The following is a 26,973-nucleotide window of genomic DNA, read 5'->3' as shown; positions in this document are numbered from 1 at the left end:
TGGAGGGTTCCACCCCAAATCCAGCACCCTGAGACTGTACACAAGCCGTAAGGAAGGAGGCAGAGGACTATGAGTGTGAGAGCCACTGTTCAGGATGAAACATCCAAGATCCATAAATACATCAAGGACAAAGCCTCAACGGACGATGTGCTCAGCGAATGTCTCAGACAATGGGGAACAGAGGACAAGGTGCTGGAGGAACCATCATGGGAGGACAAGCCCCTGCATGGGATGTACCACCGACAAATAACTAAAGTGGCTGATATCAGGAAATCCTACCAATGGCTGGAAAAAGCTGGACTCAAGGACAGCACAGAGGCCCTCATCCTGGCCGCCCAGGAACAGGCCCTAAACACCAGAGCAATAGAGGCTCAGATCTACCACACCAGACAAGACCCAAGGTGTAGGTTGTGCAAGGAGGCCTCTGAGACAGTCCAGCACATAACAGCAGGGTGCAAGATGCTGGCAGGGAAAGCGTACATGGAACGACATAACCAAGTGGCGGGCATAGTGTACAGGAACATCTGTGCAGAATATGGACTGGAAGCCCTGAGATCAAAGTGGGGAACACCCTCAAAGGTGGTGGAGAATGACCGAGCTAAGATCCTGTGGGACTTCCAGATCCAGACAGACAAGATGGTAATGGCAAACCAACCGGACATTGTGGTGGTGGATAAAGAACAGAGGAAAGCTGTTGTGGTGGATGTAGCAATACCAAGTGACTACAACATCAGGAAAAAGGAGCACGAGAAACTGGAGAAATACCAGGGCCTCAGAGAGGAACTGGAGAAGGCCTGGAAGGTGAAGACCACAGTGGTGCCTGTGGTCATCGGGGCCCTCGGGGCAGTCACCCCCAAACTGGAGCAGTGGCTAAAACAGATCCCAGGAACAACATCAGACATCTCAGTTCAGAAATGTGCAGTACTAGGCACAGCCAAGATACTGTGCAGAACCCTCAAGCTCCCAGGCCTCTGGTAGAGGACCCGAGCTCAGAGGATGAAAGAGACCACCCGCGGAGGATGAGAAGGGAATTATATATATATATATATATATATATATATATATATATATATCTTTTCTTTGGTTTTCTTTGGTTTATAGCATAAACCAACAAAATAAACCAACATAAACCAACAAAATAACAAAACTCAACTATTGTTTTACAGTCTTATTGGAAAACACAGTAGTATTAATATGCAGCCAATATGTGGGTCACATATGAATTTTTGCTCAGTTTATCTTGGACTCACATTGGGTTTCTTGTATGGGATATGATTAGGTTGACTAAATAAAAACCATATCAGTAAAGTCATTCGGTCTTAGACAGATTGATTATATATATATTTATAAAATCTCTTCTAATACATCTAAAACTCATAAATGTTTCAATCCCACTAAAAGTTTTATGCTTCAGACCGATACAGCAAACGAATGTAACCTGTTTACAATTCCATCTCTTCCATCAATCACAATGGCCAGTGTTCATATCCCCAACTCCAGCGTCTCTAACCATATGGCCAGACAGATTCTAAGAGGAGCAGCAAAAGCAAATGAGTTGGATAAAGAGAGTTTGCCAACAACTGTTGGTGTCATCCATGATGTGTTACTGTGAATTTTACTGTGTGCCATTTAACCTGTGCTACATGAAAAATGATCAGATATTGTTGTATGAGGACATGGTCCTCCTCATACAACAATATACTTTGGTCAGAGGCTTCTTCAGATTTGCTATAAGTCTGACCACAACAGGGGATCCTTTCTGCCAGTGTGAACAGTGACTATTTGAGAGATACTTAGATGAGTTACGACAACATTTAATTTCCCTCTAGGATAATTAAAATATTTTTTCATTGATTTGAATTTCATTTGAGGCCCATTTTACAACTTATTTCATACCCATGTGGGCCCTAAAAATAAAAGCTGAATAGCAGTGGGTCTTCAGTCATAGAAACTGGAACAAATTATAACACTATTACAGGTTAGTAATGTTATTGTTTCAAAACACAGTCACACTTAGTTTTTGAAATCTATTTGAACTGTTAGGAAAAGGTAGACATTTATACTTTCTAATTCAGTTTAGCACCTTTATTTAAGTCCTAAAACTCGTAGCAACTATAATATATTAAAAGATAATCTCATTTATATTGAATATTGTAGATTTTTTTTTATTTTTTATTTTTTTTTAGTTTATTCATTTTATAGGGGCTCAATCACTGTTGATGGCTCTGTGGATGTTTACTGGACTACGTAAAGACGTCACGGCGCAGACTTCGTATCCCAGCATGCAGCAGGAGGCCGTTGAGAGATCCAGCAGCTGGTAGTTGGAAGAGCGCCGAAGCAGGCAGGAGCCAACGGCCAGCAGAGCCCACACATTTCCTCCTCCATGTGAGATAAATTGACCGGTTTACCTCGCAGGCTACAGAAAATATGCTGTTCGGGCTCCTGATGTGTTCCAGAAGCGAATTTTGAGTCTTCATAGTCAGCCGGCTTTCATTTTGGAGGATTCCTCCCTCCATCCTCCGGATCGCAGCGAACAGGCAATGACAACGGTCTCAGCAACCCCGCAGCAGATGAAGGACCGGCTGCTGCAGGCCATTGACAGTCAGAGCAATGTGAGGAATGCTAAAGCTAACCTTAGCTTGTTTATCTAGACTGTGGCTAACGCGACATAGCAATTTACATCGAAGACGAATGATTTGTTTTTAAAAGAAAACGCTCGGCAGTGTAGCCGATACCGACGTATCGAGTGTTTCAGAGACAGGACGACACAGGGGCGTCTGAGTTGACAGCTAGCTTTCAAGCTAATTTAGCTGCAGCGCTGCCTTGATTAGACATCTCCCGTTACATACCGTTGGTATGCTAACTCTTAGCCTAGCCTAGCCTTAATACCACAGCAGCTTTAGAACATACAGCGGTATGAAGCAATACAATCGACTCATTGTATCAATATATGCCAGTGTCAAACAAACGTTAGTTAGAAGTCCTGCTATATATCCGGTACATCGTTTAAGCTTTCAATTCTTCACTAAAGGAGGTCAAAACTAAAAACTAGCTCAAAATGCTAAAGCCTGGGTTTTAGGAAATAGTCGGGTCCTTCCTTTTGAACTAAATTGAATGCTAGCCATAGCCTGTTCCCCTAATGCAGGTATGTCCACCAACACTGTCTGTCGTTAGTGAACACATATTAAATTATTTTATTATTAGTTATTAATATGTTCCTTCTGTAATGTCTCAAGTACTATACTTTAGTATGGAGGTTTTGAAAAACGTCAGGATTTGGAGCTGTCACTTCGCCATACTTGCTTTGCAACGTCGTTCTGTCTCTGAAGCATACAGTTTAGCTCATTTTAGCAGGTGCAGTTACACACGACTCTGAGATTTAGGTTTGTCCAAACATTGATGGGTTTCTGTATTTGGCATTCTTACATTACTGGGCCTAGTATTGGGATTAATAATACTGTTGACTCCGTCTTTTCCAAGTGTTACAGCTTTTATTTAGCAACACAACATTTTCTTAGAGCTACCTTAAAAATACATTTGTAGCCAATTATTGATATCTGTAAGGTTGACTTGCTGATATTAATAAAAAAGACTATTCATAACTATTTCTTAGCTTTCTTGCAGTGAGCTGTCACTTATTTCTACTTGGAGCAGAGGTAGACAAATGTTTTTTTAGTTCACATTTTGATTGTCTTCATCAACTTACATTGACATGATTAGCAATGTATTATTAATAACTGTAAACAGCTGAACTAAAGTGAATATGTTCAGGTTTTCCCTCAACTCCGAGATTTCTAAAAGGCTGCCAACATTTCCAAATCCGACATGTTCAATAACAGACAAGGCTGAGAAGAAAAGAATAAAACAGAGCAGCCATACATTATAATTCAGAGCTCAAGCTCTTCTATGCTAATTTGACTAAATTTCCCCCCAGGTGTGTATGAATTGGTGTCTTTGTGCCCGTAAATCTCATGTTAAAAAAAAAAAAAAAAAAAAGTGGGAAGGAGCAAAATGACCAGCGCCCATGTAAAAAATCTTTTTTTCTTTTTAAATGACTTTTTAAAAGCCTTTGTGCTACCTGTGACTGAATCACTTGAAGCGTGGAAGTTGGCTGAAAGTGCTAGCTAGTGCTTCGTTTTGGTACGTTTACCTATCTGAAAAGTATCCGATTTTTGAGTCGAAAGTTAAGTTGGGGCTGATCACACTAGAAGTGGACAGATTCGTGTTACAGCCCATTTCATGTTGCATCTTGACCTTTAATCTGTTCATTTTTATTTCCTCCTCCTCCTCTTCATTTTAGTTAAATGCACTGTTTACATGTTCTCAATGCAGATACGCGATATGGCGGTTGTATTGGAAGTAATTGCTTGTCTTGAGAAGTATCCAATTACCAAAGAAGCCCTTGAGGTAAGACTTGATATTTTTATCAACATGTAGTCACATCGCAGTTTAACATATGTGGTTTTGTGCTTTGCAGGAAACTCGACTTGGAAAGTTAATCAACGATGTGAGGAAGAAGGCCAGTAATGAAGACCTTGCAAAACGAGCCAAGAAACTGTTGAGAAACTGGCAAAAACTGATTGAACCTGGGCCGACCGGGCCTGCTAGCGTCCCCGGATCAACCAATGGCAGCTCTCACCCCTGTCGGACGGAACCCTCTCCGGCAGACCTTTCTGTTTCTGGGAAAGGCGTCCCTGAGGTGAAAACCAGAAACGATGTCCACAACACGTACTCGCCGAAAGCTGAGAAATCAAGCAACCGTAAGCGGCGGGCGGAGCAGAGAGACAGTGGTGTGTACTTGCCTGAGAAAATCTCCAGGATGTCATCGTATGACAATTCAGTTTCACCGCCCACCAATGGGATCACGGGCAGCCCAGAGACCCTACTTGACCAGGAGGTCGTCCCGTCTCCTGATAGATCCCGAATAGACCATCTTGAAAACGACAAAGTTAACAGGATTCCAATAAATGCTGTCAAGCCTCGGCCCAGCTCTCCTGGAGCGGCGAAACCACTTAGCACTTCTTCTCTGATAAAAGTTGCTGTGATGCAGCAACAGGCTCGATTGGACGAAGGAGGAGGTTACCAAGCCAGAAGTCCCCGCAGTGTCACTTCCAGTCCCAGGAGTGCTAAGCAAGACTCTGTATCTAAGCGCTCTTCAGCATTTGCAGCTAAAGGAACGCCAATCCCAAGCCCATCTTCCAGAGACTCTCCTTTGCCTTTTTCTCACTCTGTGTCCTCCCCAGGACCAACGTCTTACGCAGAGAAGGTGCAGCATTCTTTTCACAGGTCTTCAGTGCCGCCTGCCGCTTCATCAGATGTCCCGTCTCATTGCCCAACCCAAGACGTTTCTGTAGTGCCGGAATCCCCGTCGGTCTCCCCCTCCCCACTTCTTCCTCAGCTGAACTCTGATCCACACAGATCAACATTCGAGGGAACCACGGCCGTGTCAGACGACGTGGACGGGACAGCGGTACAGAACTCTGAACATAAAAGGAGAAAGTACAGGCCAAGAGACTTCTCTGTGAACTTGGACGGTCAGAAAGTAGAGGACTCAACAAAGCCTGTGAGGTTAAAAGAACGCAGGATAACGTTTGACCCGGTCACAGGCCAGATCAAACCCTTGGTGCATAAAGAACCTTCTCAATCAGAGGACGTCCCCACTCCAGACCCCGCAGAGTCCCGGCAGAGAGCCCAGAGCATCGTCCCACAACCCACTGCCACCACCTCGGCTCCCGGCCCTAGTCCGGCCCCCGGTGCCGGCCCAAACCCCTTCCACCAGACCAACTGGAAGGAGCTGTCTCGGAACGAAATCATCCAGTCCTACTTGAACCTTCAGAGCAACGTGCTCACCTCCTCAGGGGTCCAGGCCCCCAGCGCACACTTTTTCATGTCTGAGTATCTAAAAAGGGAAGAGCAGCAGAGCAAGGAGTTGAGGATGAGCCACGTCTTGCAATCAGACTGCCTGACAGGGGACTTACCGGGCATAAGTCGAGACATCACGGAGGATGACTTGGACAGGATACACACACAGAATTGGCCTGGTGTGAACGGTTGCTACGACACCAAGGGCGCCTGGTATGATTGGACAGAGTGCATATCACTGGACCCTCATGGGGATGAAAGCAAATTGAACATCCTGCCATACGTTTGCCTAGACTGAGAGTATTTGGGAAGGCTGCTGTTTCTTTTCCACTCCTTTTTTCAACTCTCCACAGAGACCAGATAGTTTGATTTTTTTTTTTTTGTTTGGTTTTGTTTGTCCACTGTGAGTTTGGTGAGAACCAGACCTACTAAACCCCCCTCCCCGAGGCTCGTTCTGTGAAAATCTCTTGAGACTTTGGTATTAAAAGCATAATAATTGAAAGAAAAGTTAAGTTTGTAATATCAAGGGCTGTTTCTGTTTTGTTTTGTTTTTTAAACTGAAAGAGACAAGGTCTGTGATGTCTGTGTTGCAGAGTTCTGCTGCTATAGCAGTGAAGGGGGTAAAAGAGAGGACAGCGTTATTTCTCCCAACCTGACATGTCATTTCTGTTGGTGTGTGTCAGTCATCGGTAATGCCGTTTCAGGCTGAAATAATGCTCCTGATGGAGGATTTGCAGGATCCAGGGTATGAACGAAGAGGGGACGGTTTGGGTTTGGCTGTTCTGTCCAGACCAACATGCTGGTAAAGTTCACTTAGCACAGTCGGCGCTGAACATGTCCAGAATATCCAAATACTGGAACATATTTAGCAGTTACAAAAGGCTTTATGTGAAATATAGAAAGTAAATTATAAATTTCTTATGTATGCATCTATTTATTTTTGACCAGTTCATTTATGGGATGTTATAAACAGCTTTTCAAAAAAATAAAACTTGATTTTTTTAAATTATTTTTTTCTGTTTAAATTACAATGTTGTCATCATGAGTCTCACCAACTTTTTTTTCTTTTTTCTTTCTTTGAGATTGGCTAAATATTTCTGGTTAGTTACATTCCAAATCAACCATTCAGAAACTTTTAACTCTTTCTGTCTTATAAGAGTCTGTTCAGTGTCAGGGCACATAATTCAAATGGTTCCAAAAGTGCTGATTACTCATTTAAAACAGGTCAGTGGGGGAGGGAGGCAAAACCAATTTGGAAGGATGTGTTCAAATGCTCAAACCCATTTAGTTGCCTCTTAAGACATTGTTTGCCTTCTGAAGTTCTGTCTCATTATTTGAGTGAACCAACCCAGGTGAACGTATGGGTCCCCATGTGACGTTTCCAAAGGTCACTTGGATATCTGCAGGTAGGATTCCTTTTGCGTCCAAGTCAGTGGAAAAAGCATCAGGATCAAACATCCTTGAAATTTCTCATCTGATGAGCAGCAGTATTTGATTTGAGTCCAGTTTAAAAGCACCACTCACTCCCACACTCATGATTTCAATCAAAATTGGCCTCTGTGTAGTCTGTTAATTCATTCTTTAGTTTTTTTTTCAGGGGTTTTTTCTTCCCTACCGATGTGCCTTGGTAAAATGGTAAATCTGGATTTGCTTCCGCATTAAACATGCCTGTCTGTACGTTTATGTGCCAGAATCTAAAGTCCCATGATCGAAGCGCCATCCCATGGTACGTGCAGTGATTTCTGCTACTTTTGTACACGGTGATCTGGGGAAAGGTGAAGCTTTCACCAAGCTGTAGGCGATGGTAAAAAAAACTAAAAACTGCACAACACAGCTGGCAATAAGGACAAATGCTACAACAGGTTAAGAATCTGTTTTCTGGAGTTCTGACTGGGGTGTCTTTATTTGTTCAGTGTTTAACATCTCTAAATTGTTTGAAAAATAAATGATCTAAATCTTCAGTTTTCTCAGCTGGTTTGTGGCTCATTTTCAAGGTGGTTCTGGCTCATGGAGCTTCCTGTTATGGTGATGCGTTAGTTTTCAAGTGGATTGGTGACCATAGGTTTTGAGAGTGAAATTGTTTCTTAAACCTTTTCAGTGCTGGTGGATCTTTTTTTTTTTGTCAGATGTTTCTAAGGTAACTGAACTTTAATATTAAACCTTTAAAGAAGAACTCACACATATAAAAACTGTTTCTTAATGGATCCAAAATGTCAATGCCTTCAGGCCTTAGCCAGTTAGTATTTGAATTTTAAAAAGAGAAGCTTGTATTCATTACAAGGTGATCTGTTTCAGGTGTTTATTCTGGTTAACTATTGCAGCTACTGGAATTGAAAGACTAATAAAACTGTACTGGAGAGTTTATGCAGTAAATATTTGAAGTTAGTATTGTTATATGAATGACTTTTCAGTGCAGTGGTCAGCCTGTGGATCTGAGGCCCAGCAGGTTTCTGTCAGCTGGTGTGTGGTTCCAGCCTCTGTTCTCTGGAGAAATGTGTGTCGTGGCTCTACTGCAGTCCCCCAAACTTGCCATTATCCCTGTTGCTTTGGAACCTTTTGCTAACATGTTTTCCTTCCACTCAACCTTCGCTTGATATACTTGCATGTGGTACTTTATAATTAGATAGCTTTTTCAGCAATAGCCACAAATATATTTTTTGACTTGGTCTAATATTCTAGTTTTATTTTTAAAAAATTCATAAACTGTCATAATTGTATTAAAGAGAAATGTAAAACATTTCATTTCTTCCTTCTGGTAAATTTAGTTTTGAATATCAATCATAAACAAAATTAGATCTGGAGCCCAGGTGGACCCAGCAGTCTTTATCTGAACTCTGCTTTCAATTAGGGACCAACAATGACTTCTCTGAAAAGATTTTTTGATGATGTTGATGATGGTGAAAGCTGTAAAGACATCGGCTCAGTAAACTGGGTTGTTTATTTGATTGTCACAAGCATGTGGAAGAGGGTTGATTACTTGTTTAAATTTACTTTCAGTTACAGCATGCATGAAATGCGACCTGACCCACCTCTCACCTGTTGATCGCTGGATAAGGGTGCAAGATAATGGATGGATGGATGAAATATGAACCCAGCTGAGACACAAGAACCAACAACTTATAGATCTATTAAAATGTTTATTAAATGCTTTTCAATCATTTACAAAATACTGGTGTAAACATAAAAATTATCTCATTCGGTTGTATGCAAACAAGAAACGAGATGAAAACAATTCAGGAGGTGAACTGTGTTTGAATTATTAAATACTCCTCCACCTGGCTGGGGGACACTAATCAGCTGCTTCGTTCACTTTTGCCTTGGGCTGGCTGTGCTTAAAAGCCCAAATACCAGAGCAGATCCCTGTGTAAGATTATTAAAACGACGCATTTAGCAACCAACTCAATTTTCATACATTTTTAAGAACTTTACTACTATTTCTACAAAGCTACATTTCTGATACAACCCGGAGTGCTGAGGTTGTTATTTTGTCGTGATTTTAATGGACATGTGCCCAGTATGTCCAGAAGGGGGTGCAAATAGTCCAGTTTGTGTCAAAAATGTGTTATGTAAGCGGTTATTGCTCAGCATAATATAAATTTAGTTGGAAGAACTAATCTTAAAGATCACACAATGTATCAAGACCCCAGATGTAATATATTTTTAAAAATCCTAAACAGCCATTAAAAATGAGCTCTCTGTGTTTGATCACTTATGACCACTGCTTGCCCTTTGAGACTCAGTTTGATTGCTTAATCATGTCACAGATTTAAACTCTTTACATACTATCTGACGCGGATATCTGGATGTGTAATGATCCTCCCTTCCTGTGACAGAGTCAACTCTGAGTACACCTGGATGACATCATCAGGAACACAACTGTGGCCTGATCATGACAACACAGACAGAGAAGCTCCACCTGCTGTGAGATCAGAGACCAGACCAGCTGCCATCGCAGCAGACACAATGTGAGAAGCACATGCAAGTTGCTTATTATTATTATGATTATGATGATGATGATTATTATTATTATTATTATCATCATCTGAGTTTTCAAGTGAGTAAAGTCCTCTGAATTTAAGTTTGAGATTACTCCCTGATAAAGCTATGTGCTATTATCTTTTGTTGGGGTCAGTCTAAGATCGTCCATCTTTTCCAGGGAGTGAGGAAGAAGCTGTGATGTGATTTATATTTGTTATATTTATCTAGTTTAAATGTACATGTTTTTATTCCCAGATTAAGAAACTGGTAAGTCTGAAAGATGTAAAAACTAACAGCACATCAGCACTTTTGAGGTCAAAAGTGAGGATGTGTTTACGGACATCAGTATCCTGGCTTGCCATCTGAAGCTAGACGTGATGAACCCTTTGGCATTACGTCATGCCAACAGCTTGCTATCTTCACTGCTTTAAAAAAAACAAACTTTTTTTCCCCTGTGACTCAGAAAAGTGCGACAATCCGTCTCGTCCGCTGCACGTCTGGTATGCAGGGTGGGCCCTATGGATCACTCCCCCATTCAGGAATTTGGGAAGTTTCCTTCCATATAAGGACTTTTCGTTATAAATCGCGGCTAGAGGAAGAGAAGGAGGAGGTGGAGCCAAGGATCGATTAACAAAGTTAAACCAAAGAGTACATAAAGCAGCAAGAGAAGTAATTTCTTAGTATTTGTGTGGAAACCTTTCCAATGACCCCTTTATAATTCACACAGAAACATGTCTTAAGCTAAACTCGGGATTTGTCAACTAACTCTGACCTTCGCAGTGGAAATTACGACTTTACTGGGTATTGTTAAAAATGTATTTTCACTTTAGGAAGGTGGAAAATCCACGTGCACCATGACTAGTAGAGAGTTACGGCTAATGCTAAAGTCAAACGTTGCTAGCAAACTGAACTTCTTAACCCTGAGGCACGTTGCTAGTGAACAGCTGTGGTTATTAAGGAAAAAGCCATCTTATTAAAATAGATTAAAAACCCTACTTACTATCTCACTCATATTTCTTTCCATAAATAATATTATTTGTCATATTATGTTTCTTTTAAACACTGGAATTCATTGGACATTGGACAGAATTGAGAATAACCTTATTGTCCCACAGGTAAATGGAAGCATACATACATACATACATGCATGTATGTATGTATGTATGTATGTATGTACGTACATACATACATGTATGTACATGTATGTATGTACATGTATGTATGTATGTATGTATGTATACATACATACATACATACATACATACATACATACATACATACATGTATGTATGTACATGTATGTATGTACATACATGTACATACATGTATGTATGTACATACATGTACATACATACATACATACATACATACATACATACATACATGTATACATACATACATACATATATACATACATACATGTATGTATGTACATACATGTACATACATACATACATACATGTACATACATGTATACATACATGTATGTATACATACATACATGTATGTATACATACATACATGTATGTATACATACATACATACATACATACATACAGTGGTTTTCAAATAACCCTTGAACTTTACCGTATTTTGTCACATTACAACCTAACTGCAAGATATGAATCTTGCGTAAACAGACATCAAATTATATAATCTGGTGCTCTCATGACGTATTTAATGTAAATGATAGCTTTCTATAAAAGGAAGGAATAACCAGCTTTGTTCAGGCTCCACCCAATAAAAATCCACCTCCATGTGGTGGTTCAAATTGCCCCGGTAAACCACACGCAGAAGCAGGCGGACTGAGAGCAGGGTACCATCTCTGTATTTCTCTTTGACTGTTAAACCGTGGGAGCGCTCTAATTGGCGGCCGTAAAACGAGAGGAAGTAGTTTGTTCTCTACAGGGTCTCATTGGCAGAGACAGTCGAATATAATTAAGAGCAGTTTTGTGTTCAGACGTCGGCGTGCTCCTTTTAATTTATTTGAGAAAAGAAGTGTCAACAGTTTAACAATGGCTTCCTTCAACAAAGGTCCCACCTATGGGTTATCTGCAGAAGTGAAAAACAAGGTAAGTGCGTTGTGTGTAATAATTAAAAACTAACTCGTAACAAATTTTTCTTTCCGTTATTTACACGTGTAGTTTTCATGGAACGCGAGTTGCGAAGTCACCTGGCCTCCATTTTGCCACGCGCAGCCAGGTTTAAAGGTGGAGGTGAAAAGGAGACAAAAGCCTGAACTAAAAGTTAATTTTGTCTTTTTCACTTCTTGTCGTCGAGAAACTAAACTTTTTAAACAACTTGAAATAACTTGTAGTAATAAGATATTGAAGTTAAATTTCATTGTTTCTCGTGTTTACGAAAGTAAGTCTTAAAACCTATGGGCGTTGCCCATCGTGGCAACCAAGTTTTGTCGTGGCAAAAAGTTATCCCGCAGCACTTTCTTCCCCGCGTGCAGCCAGCCGCCCTGCATTGTGACCCTCATTAGCAGATAATGTAATTCACCTATTAGTCCCTGTTATGATTGTCTGTCATAACCCTTTGTAAAGTCTATCTCTTTTTCTGAGGTGGTTTCTCACTGCTCCCCTCCAGTCATTGCGTTTCCGTGCTGTTGGTCGTCATTTAACTTCTTCTCTGCGGTCATATTTCTAACCCCTGACTCTCTCTGTGAAAATGTCCCTGTGTTTGTGAAACGCTTAACAAAACGAACCCAATATGTGTAACTTAAGCGGCCTTCATGAGGGAAGCACCTTGTTTATTTAAGGAAGCCTTGCATACCTCTTCATAAGAAAGTTTGAAAAGTTGGCTTCACTTCGGTGAAGTTCTGTTTGACTGGTTTTAAGGAATCCGGACCATTAGATTCCAGTAAAATCTAAAGTACTCTGGACGATCAGACGTGGGCGGGATTATCATTAAAGACAAATGACATTATCAGTGCTTTTTTTTTTATTTGGAATGATGGTCCTGCTTTAAAACTGTAGTTTCAAATCTGGGTTGAATTAATCAAGTAAGCTTGATTACCTATCACACTATATTTCTCTTGTTTTGGTTTGAATACCTGTACTCTGTTACCTCTCTTATCCAACCAGAATAATTCTTATGGGTATCCTACATTTACTAACAGTACGCCAGGCATAATATAGGAATGCACATTAAATTGCTTTAAATAAAAGTGTGAGTGATGGCCAACATAGATGACACTAACAAAAAATACTCCCATCTCCTCCCCATGAGGCCACCCTGGTACCAACTTCATGGAGGTTATCCTAGGAATGCATTGTTGTACACTAAATATACTCTCTAGAGTAGGGGAGGGTGACATGGACATAGAATTTTATTGCAATATTTAGTACTTTTGTGATAATAGTAAAAATTATTATAAAAACTATTTTTTGGTAGCTGTATGGTTGTGGCTGCATGGCATGGCATTCATAGCACCACAAACTACTCTTGAAAAAAAATTCTCATTTGAAAAAAAAATCTGCAGGACACTTGAAGTGTTTTATATCATTAAACTGCACACAGTAACTGCATTTATTTAGATTTTCAAATTTACTGATTTTTATTAAGGATCTTGTAGAACAAATTGTGGAACAAATGGTAAAAATAAAAATTTCAGTAATACTTAAAATTTAATTCTTTACCATGATTAATTGAAATTTACCAAGACAAATTAAAATTCTTTTCAAGGTAATTTTTTTTTTTAACTTGCGAACTGTAAATGATGTCCTGTAACTCTGGTTGTTGGTTCTGACTGATCTGATACAAAGTGGTTTAGATTGTGACAAAAGTATTGAAATTTAAGATGATTGAAATAATGTAAAGTAATCTAGTCTCTACTTGGTGTTTTTTTTTTTAAAACTATAAATTTAAAATCTAATCCTTCTCATCTTAATTCCTTAGAACAGAGGTTCCCAACTGTGGGGCGCGCCCCCTGGGGGGGGGGGGGGTGCGCCGTGTCATTGCAGGAGGGGCGCGGGAAGCCGTCTGGATGAAAAAAAAAAAACATTTTTTGTTGCGATGGGTTTTTACCTTAGAATGGCCAACTCTCTGTTATTCCTATGTCAATTTGATACAGTAGAGGCTTCCACACTTCCCATATTTGTGTCCTCTGTCACTTTTATCAGCAGTTAAAACTGTTTAATCCGTTGTTAACATGTTGTAACCTGTTTTTCCGAGCCGCCTTTAAACGCAACATGAGCGCTACGACGCTCGAGCTGGGTTTACACCTGTGAAGGAGACCTGCTGCTGCTGTGCGTAGCTACATAGGTTTGTGTTAGAATCACGGCAGCTGTGCGTGATACCTTAGAATGGTCAACTCTCTGTTATTCCTATGTCAATTTGATACAGTAGAGGCTTCCACACTTCCCATATTTTTGTCCTCTGTCACTTTTATCAGCAGTTAAAACTGTTTAATCCGTTGTTAACATGTTGTAACCTGTTTTTCCGAGCCGCCTTTAAACGCAACATGAGCGCTACGACGCTCGAGCTGGGTTTACACCTGTGAAGGAGACCTGCTGCTGCTGTGCGGAGCTACATAGGTTTGTGTTAGAATTACGGCAGCAAACCAGCAAAACGCAAAGAACTTTTCACAGTTTTTCCCTCCAAACCAAACGACTGAGTTGAGTAAAGCTGTTGGATGCAGGTAATGTTAGCTAAAAGATGACTAGCTAATATCAATACAGAACCTTAAGCTTAAGAAGTACCTTGTAGGCTGCCGACGTTGGTGTCTATTTTCAGCTGTGTACATTCATTTTGCCCCCCCAAAAAATGCTGGCCCTCGAGGACCGACTTTGGACACCCCTGCCCTAAATTGACATACAAATAACAGAGAGTTGGCCAGTTACCCAGCGCATACAGTGTTCATGTTTTTTTTTTTTTTTCCATCCAGACGGCTTCCCGCGCCCCCTCTGCAATGGCATGACAGACACCCCCCCGCCCCCCAGGGGGCGCACCCCACAGTTTGGGAACCTCTGCTATAAGCTGATGCTGGAAATTTGGGCACGCTTTTCAACATGTTAAGCAGCACGCCATAAGGAATTTAATACATGAAGCTTTCTTGAAAACAAAACATCTTTTGTTTTAATGACTGAACCAGGCTGCTGCTGGCCAAGTTGCACTTCTTGTTGTGAAGACTTCTCAGTTTTTTGGTTTTTCCTGTCTCTTTCCAAAGACTATAACATACCTCCACATCCCTCAGATATTTTTTCCATCTGTGTTCTTTGGAAGTGGCCTTGTTTGGGAGAAGGGGTCAAAGTCCCCCTCCCTATCCCTCTCTCTTGTCTTCAGCAGAAACTATGCGGATTTCCCTCTGTCTACTGCTGCCTCTCTCCTTGCTCATTGCAGTGGCATTTCCTTTCATAACTCAGAAATGCGAGGCATTTAAAAGATGAACTGCCGTTTTTCACAAGTTCACACATTAAAGGTGATGGTTTTTTTTTTTGGGAGTTGGGGGGGAGGTTAAAATAAAACTGTGTAAAATTTGAGCATGGTGATGATGTTACCGTTGGCTACATTTAAAGGAAGACTACCTGATTTCTTATTTGGGATTAAATGAATCGCATCAAAGTGGGAATCTAATTTCTCTTTGTTTGGCATTGGAGGCAGAATGAGTTTGTGGTTGTTAAAAGACAATTTTCTCCATCTCCATGGAACAGCAGATGAAAATGGGATATAAATGAGAAGTTTGCACCCTTTCCCTTTGTAACTGCCTTAAACATACAGATGAGTTCTGTGAGAAGTTTAGTCTGTTAGCTACAGTAACCTTTTTGCTTATTGGTGCAGAATGTGTTCTCTCCCTGGATCAGCACGCCGAGTCCTACTTCTTGTTGCCTCATTGAGCTTTTTTTTTTTTTTTTTTTTTTAACTCTAGCGCTGTGGGCTAAATTCCTAGTGCTCAGCTTGTCACTATAAATTACATCTTCCAGATTCTTTGTGGGCAATCCAGCTTGCCACTGTTGTCTTTAATAGGTGGCTATCTGAAGGAAGCGAGTTTAATTAGAAAGTAGCTGTTCCTTAGAGTGCAGACAGCTGTGAGCTCCTTTGTGGTGGTGTTGGGCCTGGAGAGTCTGCACACACACGCACACTATTCAACACCTTCACTGGGGGAGCAGAAGTGTTGATCTGTTTCACTCTGGGTCTCCCCTGTTCCACTGCTCCTGTCACTGCAGACCCAACCACTGTTTATGTGACCACAGTTGTCTTCCTGCAGGCCAAACACTGGCTGCTGTTCTCCTGCTTACTGTCTCAGTGACAAATGAAATTCTTAGAAATCAGTAACCACTCACAATCCCGCCCCGTTTTTAACAACTTGGCTCTCTGTGGTTCTCAGGAAAACGGAGCAGCTTAGCAAACAGGAAATCGTTGTGTTTTCCTTTATTTATGTGACAAACCCCTCTATGATCACTGCTGTGAGCAATGAGGCAAATGTCTTAAAGGGGCAGTATTATGTAAAATACACTTTTTTGAGCTTTACATTGTGTTCTATTGTTGTCTCATCAAAAATACACCTGGAGTGTTTCTTTGATTCTTTCATGCTTTCATGCATGTTGGAGAAATGCTTTAATCTCCATGGCAGCTGGGCAAAAATGCCTGGTTGGACCTAGCCCCGCCTTCAAGGTGCAGCTCCTCCTCGGAGCAGCCAAGAGCCCGGACTCTCTGGATGAAGCTAAGTGTAGCTTAGCTTCATCCAACTACTTACCAGTAGTTTTAAAAACTACTGGTAAGTAGTTTGTAAAACTACTTACCAGTACAAAATTGGTAATATTAGAGTTAACAGAGGAACCATGTCGTGATGACTTCCTGTTAGAGAAGTTTTTAAAGAGAGAGTGGCCCAACTGCAAGGCTATGAATTACAATATAAATATCTTTCATTTTATATATACAGCATTTTATAACTGAAGTTAATATAGTTACTTTGCCATAAAATGATGCTGTAATTCCCTCAAAGCACATTCAGACACAAGTGGGTTCCTCCAGCTGATGAATTTATTAAAAATTCAGCACATGAAAACTGAATAAAACAAACAATAGTAATTTACTCTTGAAAAAATAATACAAATATTGATCTTCAACCCCTGCAGACTTATTAAATACACATTAGCATCTAATGAGTGAATCCATCAAGCGAGGAGGAGATCATGGTGGGAATTAGGGGTGCACTCATAAACGTGGCCTGATTTTCTTCATTTTGAGAGATCGACCAATATTTACAAGAAAAACTGATCGTATCTAATCTGAAAATCAGCCACTGTCATCTTTGCTCTGCAGTGACAGAGGGCCGATTGAGGTTCCATCTGCACGTGTGCGGTTAACAATCACCTCATTGTTGCCTTGGTTATCTTTTTACTCTTTCAGTGACTTTTTCAAGAAAATCGATATAAGAAAAAATCGTCAGGGTTTTTTTTTTTTTTTTTTTTAAAGATTAGTGATTGGCCAGAAAACTGCAATCGGTGTATCACTAGTGGAAATGAATGCTTTTAATCTGCTTACAAATACAAAACTGCATTTACTGTTTGAAAATCTGGAACTGTGTGAAACACATATTTGACCTCTGACCTTTGCCTGGCCAGATTGCGCAGAAGTATGACCCTCAGAAAGAAGAGGAGCTCAGGATCTGGATCGAGGACATCACCGGCTGTCCCATTGGACCAGACTTCCAAAAAGGCCTGAAAAATGGAGTCATCCTGTGCAAGTAAGAGGCGCTCTCAGGAGTTCACTATGCTGAGCCTAAGGAGTCGTGATTGTGGTTTTTTTTTTTTAGCTTGATAACTTCCCCCTCTTCTTTTCTCCAGCCTCATCAACAAACTGCAGCCATGCTCTGTGAAAAAGATCAACCAATCAGCTCTGAACTGGCATCAGGTGAGTTAGCTGGCAATTAATCTGCTTTTCTTCTGATCCACTGCAAGGAGTGGCTCCTTTACAGAACAGAAGGCTGTTTGTTACACAGACAAGACCATTAACAGTGCTCCAAGTCATGCCTCGTCATGATGGCTTCCTGCTGATTAGTTGCAGAACTTGCTTTCTGTCTGAGCTTTTCATTAAAGAAAAGAACTCATGCAAACAGTGGAAATCTTGAATAAACATTGGATTTGGTGTGGTCCTAGCTGGAGAACCTGACCAACTTCATCAAAGCCATCACAATATACGGCCTGAAGCCTCATGATATCTTTGAAGCCAATGACCTGTTTGAGAACGGCAACATGACGCAGGTCCAGACGACGCTGCTCGCCCTCGCCAGCATGGTGAGTCCTCAACTAACCTTCACAAACACCTTCTACACCCATTATGTCTTACAGGAGGTCCTGTTTAGTTTCAGTCCATGCTTTAGTTTAGTGCTGGATCTAAAGATTAACATGTAGGCATCTAAATTTCAAGTCTATAAAAAGACTTGTCCAGATAAAAAATTTTTACTTTTAAATTTTGAGTTTGTTCCTTTAATTTTTCAGTTCTAGCTGGGGAATTGCTTTGCCAAAAGTAAAAGATGGTGGAGTAAATCCACCTGTTGGAGCTGCTTTATTGCCCAACATTCAGCCTTTTCCACAAGCCAGTGAAAGGAAAAAAAGACTCAAAACTTTCTTTGACTTGGGGAATTAAAATGAATACATTGTTACTTGAGCCATCTGCTCATTAAGAGCCTTTATTTAAACAGATTAAGGACAATGACATGATTAAGCAAATTGTTGGCTTAATCCTGTTAGTAACCAGTATGATGCTGACTGTACAGACACATTACAATGTGATGTCACATGGCAAGCTCCCCCCTGACCCCCCTCAGTTATGCTAGCTTGACTTTGACAACCTTAACATGTAGCTGTACTGTAGAATTCAGTGTGTTTTGTTTCAGGGAAGAAAAGGCAACCCACAGGATAACTGACAGATCATCAGCAGAGCTGGTGTTTAAATTAGCTAAAAGTTGCCACTGTCTTCAGATGATCACTTATTAATTAAAGCTATATACACATCAAGCCTGATAACAATACTGCAACAGACTGAATGTTCTGTTCTTTGTGTGGGAAATGTTTCACAACAATGCAATTAATGTATTGGGATTAATTGCAAAGAAATATGCAATCAATTGCTATGGCAACAAGTCTGTGTGGCACAGCTGACACCAAAAGCAAGAAAAGAGTGCAAATGGCTTTGTTATTTTTCCCATCCCTGTGGTGCTATAGCAGCATGTATAGTTGCAGTGGCTCATGGCTCTCTTTTTTTCTTGTCATTTTGCTTTAAAAAATGTGCAAATCTGTTTTTTTTTGTTTTGCGTGACTTTTTGTGATTACAGAATTGCGAAAAGCTGGACATATTGCATAGGCTAATTTTTGTAGAGCGGATTAATAATCATTACAAAAGCAATTGACTCTCATGCAAATAAAACACCAACATGTATATTTAACGTAAGTTACTAAATGAGTACATGTTGGTTTTTGTAATTCATAAACATCTTAAATCTATATCATAATGGTGTAAAATGAAACCTGCTGCAATCCCATTAGTGGTAATCTGTAAAAGCACACTAGGAGGACCCGAAATCAGCCACGAGACAGGAGTGAGCAGAAAACTTAGGATCTTTATTAGCGTAAGCTAAGAGCGGCACGCTGGTTTGACAGCTGTACAGGCTAGGAGATTGAGCATGGGGGCCGGGTGAGAAGCGCTGATGCAGGGCAGCGTACTCACAACGTAGCATCAGAGTGAGATCCTAGTTCTTGGTCAGCCGGGCTGAGGTCATACACAAAGGAGAAGAGAGCAGAGTCCGAGGGAGAAGGCGTGAGCGGCGTGGATGATCAGGCTAGGTCGAGATCCGGGTAGGCAAACAGCAGTCCGACAAGGGCAAGGCAAAAGGGGCAAATCCAGAGAACAAGAGCGAGGCAGAAACACAGAGGGCGTGAATGGAGAGCTATAAACTACTTGCTGAGAGCGTTCGATAATCTGGCAGTGGGTAGGTGCTGAGGGAGGCTTTAAGAAGGGAAGCAATCAGGGCGCGACACAGCTGCAGGGAATCAGGGAGATGAGGGACATGACAAGGATGGTCTCAAAACAAAAACACCGGGCACATGACACCATTACAGTAATCAGCTTGGTTAAACATAAGTACAGGTCAGGATAAACTATTTTACAGTAAAGTAGAATTATTTTCAGCTTTAAAGATGTTTTTTATAATGGATGTTGGGGTTCAGATGTCATTGTAGTAATCAGAGAATATGGCAGTAGTTGTCAAGTTTTGTCAGGTTTGGTTTGCTGTGTGATTCCCCACTTGAAAGGGATAGTTTCCACTGTGAAGTTTGAACTGGATTTCACTCAGAGCCTTTAATTTAGTTGACTCATCTTTATTTTTGCATGATGGACCACATAGCACACAGGTGCAGGTGAAAAACCTCAAAAGAAACAGAAATGCATCTATTACATTCTAAAACTAACAAATAAATACATTGTGAATAATCAGATTTCCACCCCCTTTAAACCAGTCATTTCAAAAGTATAATAAATAGCAAATATTTTATAGTAAAATTCAACAGCAATAAATAAATTAGCATTTTTATCAATATTTTGTTAAATATTTTGAAACATTCTGACATTTCTTTTTTTCCCTTTCTACTTTAACCAATAAACACCAAGTGTATTTTTTTCTTTCTTTTTAACTTACTAGCTTGACTTCAACAAGATTAAACAGTTTGATACAATCAGAGTTCATTTGCTGCTCCAATGAAGTTCAGCAATGAGCAACAGCATTGTGAGGCTTACCGGCTGTCTTTCACAGTTTGTAGAAACTATTGCACAGTTCTGAATTTACATGCTACCAGCACTGTTTGCTTCTGATGCTCTTAAACAGGAGTGACAGGTCAGTCGCACCAAAAGTGCCTACACTCTGATTGCTGTGTAGCTGTGTACCAGGTGGACTGTTAGAGTCCACCTGGTTCTCACTAACAGGCAGAGAGAAGCTGCAAAAAGGGGTGTGTCAGAGGGGTTACCTAGCAGTTCACCAGAACAGTAGTTTTGGGTTTCTGTGTTCTTGCTTTAATGTGTCTCGTTTGTTTGTTTGTTTTTTGCTTGTTTGTTTTTCCTCTCTGCTTCAGTATGAGTGTCAGAACTCCTTGAACATTTTTTTTTGTCCTCTGCCAGGCTAAGACCAAGGGCTGCCAGTCCCGGGTGGACATCGGCATCAAGTATGCAGACAAACAGGAGCGGATGTTTGACGAGGAAAAGCTGAAGGCTGGACAGTGTGTCATTGGCTTACAGGTCTGTATTAGTTAATAGCACCTCCCCTTATTTAGAGTTGCTGTTTCCCATAACGGAATGCATATTGGTATGCAGTGACTGTTACTGTCTTTGGAAAACAACCTGCATCTGGGTTTAGATTTTCTCTTGAGATTTTTGTAGAAAATGTTTGAGCTGACATGCCCTCATCTCTTGCTGCACAGTGTGAAACTAGAATAGCTCCTGACTTCATAAACAGCCTGTTTCAGTAGCTGCTTTACTCATTGTTCTGGTAACACTTTTGTTTGCCTCGTTGCTAAGGAACTTGTCACTTGTCAAGTGACAAGTTCAAGTGTTTTTCAGCATGCTTTGGTACAGTGTTGTAACAGCTGACTGAAACTTGAATCATGCATTAATGGATTAGTGCAGTGTTTTTCAACCCTGGTCCTCAAGGCACACTGCTCTGCATGTTTTAGGTCTTTCCCTGCTTCAACACACTTGATTTCAATTGATGGGTGATTAACAAGCTTTTTCTGAACTGCAATCATTTAAATGGGGTGTGTTAAAGCAGGGAAACATCTAAAACATGCAGGGCAGTGTGCCTTGAGGACCAGGGTTGGGAAACACTGGATTAGTGGATAAACGAGCATCACATTTCTCTACACTTCAAATACTGCTATAATCCAGACCATCCTGTCTGCTTTAGCTACTGTCTTCTGCCCTTCCTGTCTGCAGATGGGGACCAACAAGTGTGCCAGCCAGGCTGGGATGAATGCATATGGCACCAGGAGGCATTTATATGACCCAAAGGTTCAGATCCAGCCCCCCATGGACAACACCACCATCAGCCTGCAGATGGGAACCAACAAGGGAGCAAGTCAGGTACTGCATCACTGCCTCATTATGCCACTGCTCTTGGGCTTCAGGGGAAGTGAGCATAGAGAAGAGGGGGCGGTATTACCTCAAAATATGATATATGATCATATTACACATTTTCTGAGGGGTTTTTTCTAATTGGATTTGGCTAAACAAACATGTAACTTCAAAACAGATTTTTTTTTTTTTTCTTAAACGGTCACCAGAATGAAAAATATATTCGTATATAAACATATACGAAGTCAGACAATATGTTGTCACAGAAAAATAAAATCTAGGGATGCTCCGATCAGGTTTTTTGCTGCCAATTCCGATACGATCACCCATGAAGCCAATCTTTGCCGATCACCTGGATTGGCTGTTAATTTTTCGCTTTAGGTATAAATGCTGCTATGTGATCTGGCAAAATGGAAAAATGATCTGGCAATAAATTCACCTAATTTAGAAGTAAATTACAAAATACTTGCAGGCACAGTACAGCAGCTATTCAGTCAAAAGGACAACTGAAAAACCTGCAATCAGTATAACAATATTTAACAGTAAAGTTCTCAACAGCTTAAATTATACATGAGTGAAATAAATCTCATAACACTGCCTACCTAAAATAATGTTAAAAAAAGAAATATTTATTCAAAGTCAAATGCAGGTTTCATCAAAATAAACAATACTGAGCTAGTGAATCTTTACTTCTGGAGAGCGGCTAGCTGATTAATGCTGGTTCTGATTGGTTGTTTCTGACTGAGTAGAGTAATTCTGCAGAACACAGGGAGGAGACATCGATTGATTGATTGATTGATTGATTGATTTATTTATTTATTTATTTATTTATTTTCAGTAATTATCCATCTCATGGGGGCTGCACTGTGGCGCAGTTGGTAGAGCTGTTGCCTTGCAGCAAGAAGGTTCTGGGTTCGATCCCTGACCTGGGGTCTTTCTGCATGGAGTTTGCATGTTCCCTGTGCATGCGTGGGTTCTCTCCGGATACTCCAGCTTCCTCCCACAGTCCAAAAACATGACTGTCAGGTTAATTGGTCTCTCTAAATTCTCCCCAAGTGTGAGTGTGTGGGTGCATGGTTGTTTGTCCTGCTTGTCTCTGTGTTGCCCTGTGACAGACTGGCGACATGTCCAGGGTGACCCTGCCTCTCGCCCAGAACGTTAGCTGGAGACAGGCACCAGCACCCCTCCCGATCCCAGTAGGGACAAGGGTGTTAGAAAATGGATGGCTCTATCTCATGTTGTTACATGGTGAAAGTTTTAATACAAATGTTTTTTTTGTTTAAGTTACCTGCTGCAGCTTTAAGCAGACGGTCGGTGTGAGAGTTCACTGCGGGTGGAGCAGTGAAATATTACTACCAATAGCGCTTGGTGGCGGTCCAACAGCGGGAGCAAAACCACCGTCTTCCACCGCTAGCTCGTTGACTCAAAGTATTGGGTTATTTTGTTTAGCTTTCAGACCAGTATGGTCTTCCGGGTGAGTAATGGTAGTTGTGCGCTGCTTTAACTGCTATTTGATCGCTCCGGATCACTGCAGTGAGCCTCGATGTAGCCAAACTCCGTCAAGTGCTTGTCTTTTAAATGTCTCATTAGATTCGTTGTGCTGATTCATTTTGACGTGCTTCAACCCCAAGGTATTTCTTCGGCGGAACACGCAAACTTCCCCATTCACTCTCAGAGCATGATAGTTCCTTACCACATCGCTTAGGATTTGTTGCTGTGCGCTTGCGCATTGTGAAGAAAAAAGGAGATCAGCTGCACATGCAGGCTGCGAATGAGATACAGGTGATTGGCAACAAGAGACGGTGATCGGTTATCACCGATCATACACTTTTTCACGGAAATCGGCTGATTATGATCGGTGGCCGATCGATCGGCACACCTCTAATAAAATCCATAGCAATATAAATATAAACTAATTTTGCCCAACAAAAATCTGTGTAAATAAAATACTCAAGTACTCAAATGAAACCAACTGCTTGTGTATTGTATTCAACTTTAGTTTTACAAGATATTCATGTTGCCCCCTCGAAATTAAGTCTTGTTTTTAATATTAAAGGAAATCTTCCTCTTAAAAATGCTCAACACCAATATGTTGCATAAAAACCTGCAAGAAGTAAAAGCTTATGCTTCTTTCCTATTGGTCAGGCACTTTAGTCACTTTCATTTCTTCGTCTGTCTTATATCTCCATTGAAGCAGCAACTGTTGGTGTTCTGGCTTTTAAATTGCTGCAGCCTGAATGGAAAATGATTCTGTCATGTTTTCCTCCAGGCTGGGATGACCGCTCCTGGGACCAGGCGGGCCATCTATGACCAGAAACTGGGCACAGACAAGTGCGACAACAGCACCATGTCCCTGCAGATGGGGTACAGCCAGGGAGCCAATCAGAGCGGCCAGAACTTTGGTCTGGGACGGCAGATCTACGACTCCAAGTACTGCCCCAATGCTGTAGAAGTCCCCAATGATCAGGATGGTGCCGGCAGCAGACGAGAATACTTCCCTGACTACCATGACGAAGGTTACCAGGGATACCTGGAAGAGGAGCAGGTGTTTGACGACGACGGGACAGATTATTAAAAGGAGGGAGGTGATGTTAGACAGCATGGAGGCAGGCAGATGTTTTTTTTTATATCCACAGGATGTTGAGCTGCCTTTTCAGGTCCCATCCTTTTAGTATTGTATGAATTTGTCGTTGGCTTTAATTGATACACATATCATGATGAACTGTATTTTTGTGATTCATCTTTTTTTATACTTAAAAATATATAGCGATTCCACCTGAAACCAATGGTTTGACTTGGTTTATTGTTTAGCACCAGAACATTGGATAAAATACAGATCTTGTTGGAACAGTTTTGTTTTTTTCCTATTCTTACAAATGTCTTCCTTTTTTATCTTTAGTGCAGGAAATTGTTGCTTTGTTTGCATAACCAGTCCAACTGGACAAATGTTTTTTTTTTTCTTTGAACCAGAGGCAGCATGAGTTTCCAACATTCCAAGCAAGAATACTGGATTTATTGTTTTTCAGTGACTGTTTAAGTGAATATTTCATAAACAATGGTTGACATGCGAACAATCCTAACATTATGTTTGATCATTTATGATGCTATTTATGCTGAGTCTGAACAATGTTTGCAATATTGTTGCCCATAGAGGAGAACTAAACATGTGAAAGTGGTTTAATAAAATGTATACATTAGTTGTGGTCCTTTTTTTCCCCTAATTTCTGAGCTCAGGTTTTTACCCAAAAGCAGGAAAAAATGGAATGTCCTGTTGCAGCACAACCTCCTAACCCAGCACTTGAAGATGCTTCTGTTATTTATTTTTGGCATGTCTTGGGTTGAGTATTTCTCTAGAAGCTAATGAAACTTCCTCATACCAGATCAGTTCAGTTCCTTTAACACTTACTGCAGGATAGCTGAACAAAAAGGTACATGGCTGTGAAAAAGCATCCTCTCCTTAATTTCTTTGTCACTCTGGGTTGTTTTAGATTGCTATATTTTAGATAACTGAAGTAAATGCCAAGGGTGAAGCAATTGATAGTTGAAATAATTAATTTAGTAATTAACTTGAGTATTTGGACTCAATAAAAAGTTCTCTGAAAGAACACACTGAGCTGTAATTAAGCCAAAGCAAATGTGTGTGAGTGTCTGCATGGGCATAGAGGAAATCATTTCCTGATTTAAGAAATTCAACATAGCACAGCAATTAATGTTCTGGAAAATCCATTTCTGAAGTGTTGAGTCTCCATTGAATTGGAGTACGTCATAAGCAAATGGAAAAAAAAAACATGGAGCAGAAGGTGAACCAGGCTACAAGTATTGGCTTAAAAGCATATAAACTCATCCAAGAGATCACCAAACGCATCTACAACTCTACAGGCCTCATTTGACTTGGTCAAGACCTTTGGACGACAGCATTTTGATCAGATCCATGGATTGTGTGGGGCGCCAATACTGAAACATCCCAACAGCTTCTGATCCAAGGGACTGGGCTTCCTCACTGTTCTCTCCCAGAGCTCAGCTGCTAGCCAAATGCTCCTCAGCAGCAACTTCTCCCAACCATCCAATCACAACCTGCATCTGGGTTTTTTCAGCAGGATGGAGTGCCACGTCCCAGAGTTATGTTAAGGTTATTTGTACAGCACATTTCAGCAACAAGGCAGTTTGAAGTTCTTTACATCATAAAAACATCATACAGTCACACTTTTTCTCAAATGTCATCAAAATCATCAAATACATTTCAAATAAGTTGCTCAATGTTCCAGTTACTGATTGAAAAGCAACTCTAAAAAGGTGGGTTTTTAGCCTTGATATAAAAGAACTCAGTGTTTCAGCTGTTTTGCAGTTTTCTGGAAGTTCGTTCCAGACGTGTGTTACGTAGAAGCTGAATTGGACTTCTCTATGTTTAGTTTTGGTTCTGGAGATGCAGAGCAGACCAGAACCAAAACTAGAAGATGTAAGAGGTCTGGAAGGTTGATACATCAGCAGATCTTTAATGTTTTTTGTTGCTAAGTTGTCAGTGATTTATAAACAACCAACAGCATTTTAAAGTCTATTTTCTCAGTGAAAGACTATAGAACTGGGCAATCTGCTCTATCTACGTGGTTTTAGTCAGAACACCAGCAGCAGCGTTCTGGATCAGCTGCGGCTGGAGGATTGATTTTTTTAGGCAGACCTATAAAGACAGTAATCAATGCAACTAAAGATAAACTAAAGAGTGATAAAATGGCTCAAAGATCAGAATACCACATTTTGGACACATGGACATTATACTTCACACTGAGAATCTGTGGTCAGTTTGTCTGAAGAGGGGCCACCATAAATCAGAATTTGGCCAAAAACATAATATGTGAAGTGAATTGAAGAAGTTATGAAAAAAAATATTTAAGTAAAAAATAAAATCTTCAAAAATCAAAATACAAACCATATATATACTAGCAAAACCTTCAGCCATGACCAGACTAATCTTTCCTGTTAATGTCAGGCTCTGAAACTGCAGAGTTATCTCAGGACTTCTGCAAATTACAGGTCTGTAACTCCAGTGGACATCTGAAGTGATACAAGAGA

At 40.7% G+C, this 26,973-nt stretch overlaps 2 protein-coding genes across 2 annotated transcripts; both read left to right on the top strand.

Moving 5' to 3' along the window:
- Positions 1-2,181: 2,181 nt before the first annotated feature.
- Positions 2,182-7,823, top strand: crsp7 (cofactor required for Sp1 transcriptional activation, subunit 7). The gene is made up of 3 exons (XM_014970130.2): positions 2,182-2,612; positions 4,333-4,407; positions 4,478-7,823. Exons 1-3 carry the CDS (start codon positions 2,541-2,543, stop codon positions 6,158-6,160), a joined length of 1,830 nt encoding a protein of 609 aa, XP_014825616.2. The 5' UTR covers positions 2,182-2,540; the 3' UTR covers positions 6,161-7,823.
- Positions 7,824-11,624: 3,801 nt separating this feature from the next.
- cnn2 (calponin 2) lies at positions 11,625-25,103 on the top strand. Its single transcript, XM_014970132.2, has 7 exons — positions 11,625-11,912; positions 17,412-17,533; positions 17,634-17,700; positions 17,946-18,083; positions 20,959-21,075; positions 21,769-21,915; positions 24,176-25,103. Exons 1-7 carry the CDS (start codon positions 11,856-11,858, stop codon positions 24,479-24,481), a joined length of 954 nt encoding a protein of 317 aa, XP_014825618.1. The 5' UTR covers positions 11,625-11,855; the 3' UTR covers positions 24,482-25,103.
- The last annotated feature ends 1,870 nt before the right edge of the window (positions 25,104-26,973 follow it).

Source organism: Poecilia mexicana, unplaced genomic scaffold (genome assembly GCF_051168715.1).
Source record: "Poecilia mexicana isolate PSO_F unplaced genomic scaffold, ASM5116871v1 scaffold_17, whole genome shotgun sequence".
Taxonomy (NCBI): Eukaryota; Metazoa; Chordata; class Actinopteri; order Cyprinodontiformes; family Poeciliidae; genus Poecilia; species Poecilia mexicana.
The sequence above is the reverse complement of the archived record's forward strand: the minus strand, read 5'-3'. Positions and strand labels throughout refer to the sequence as shown.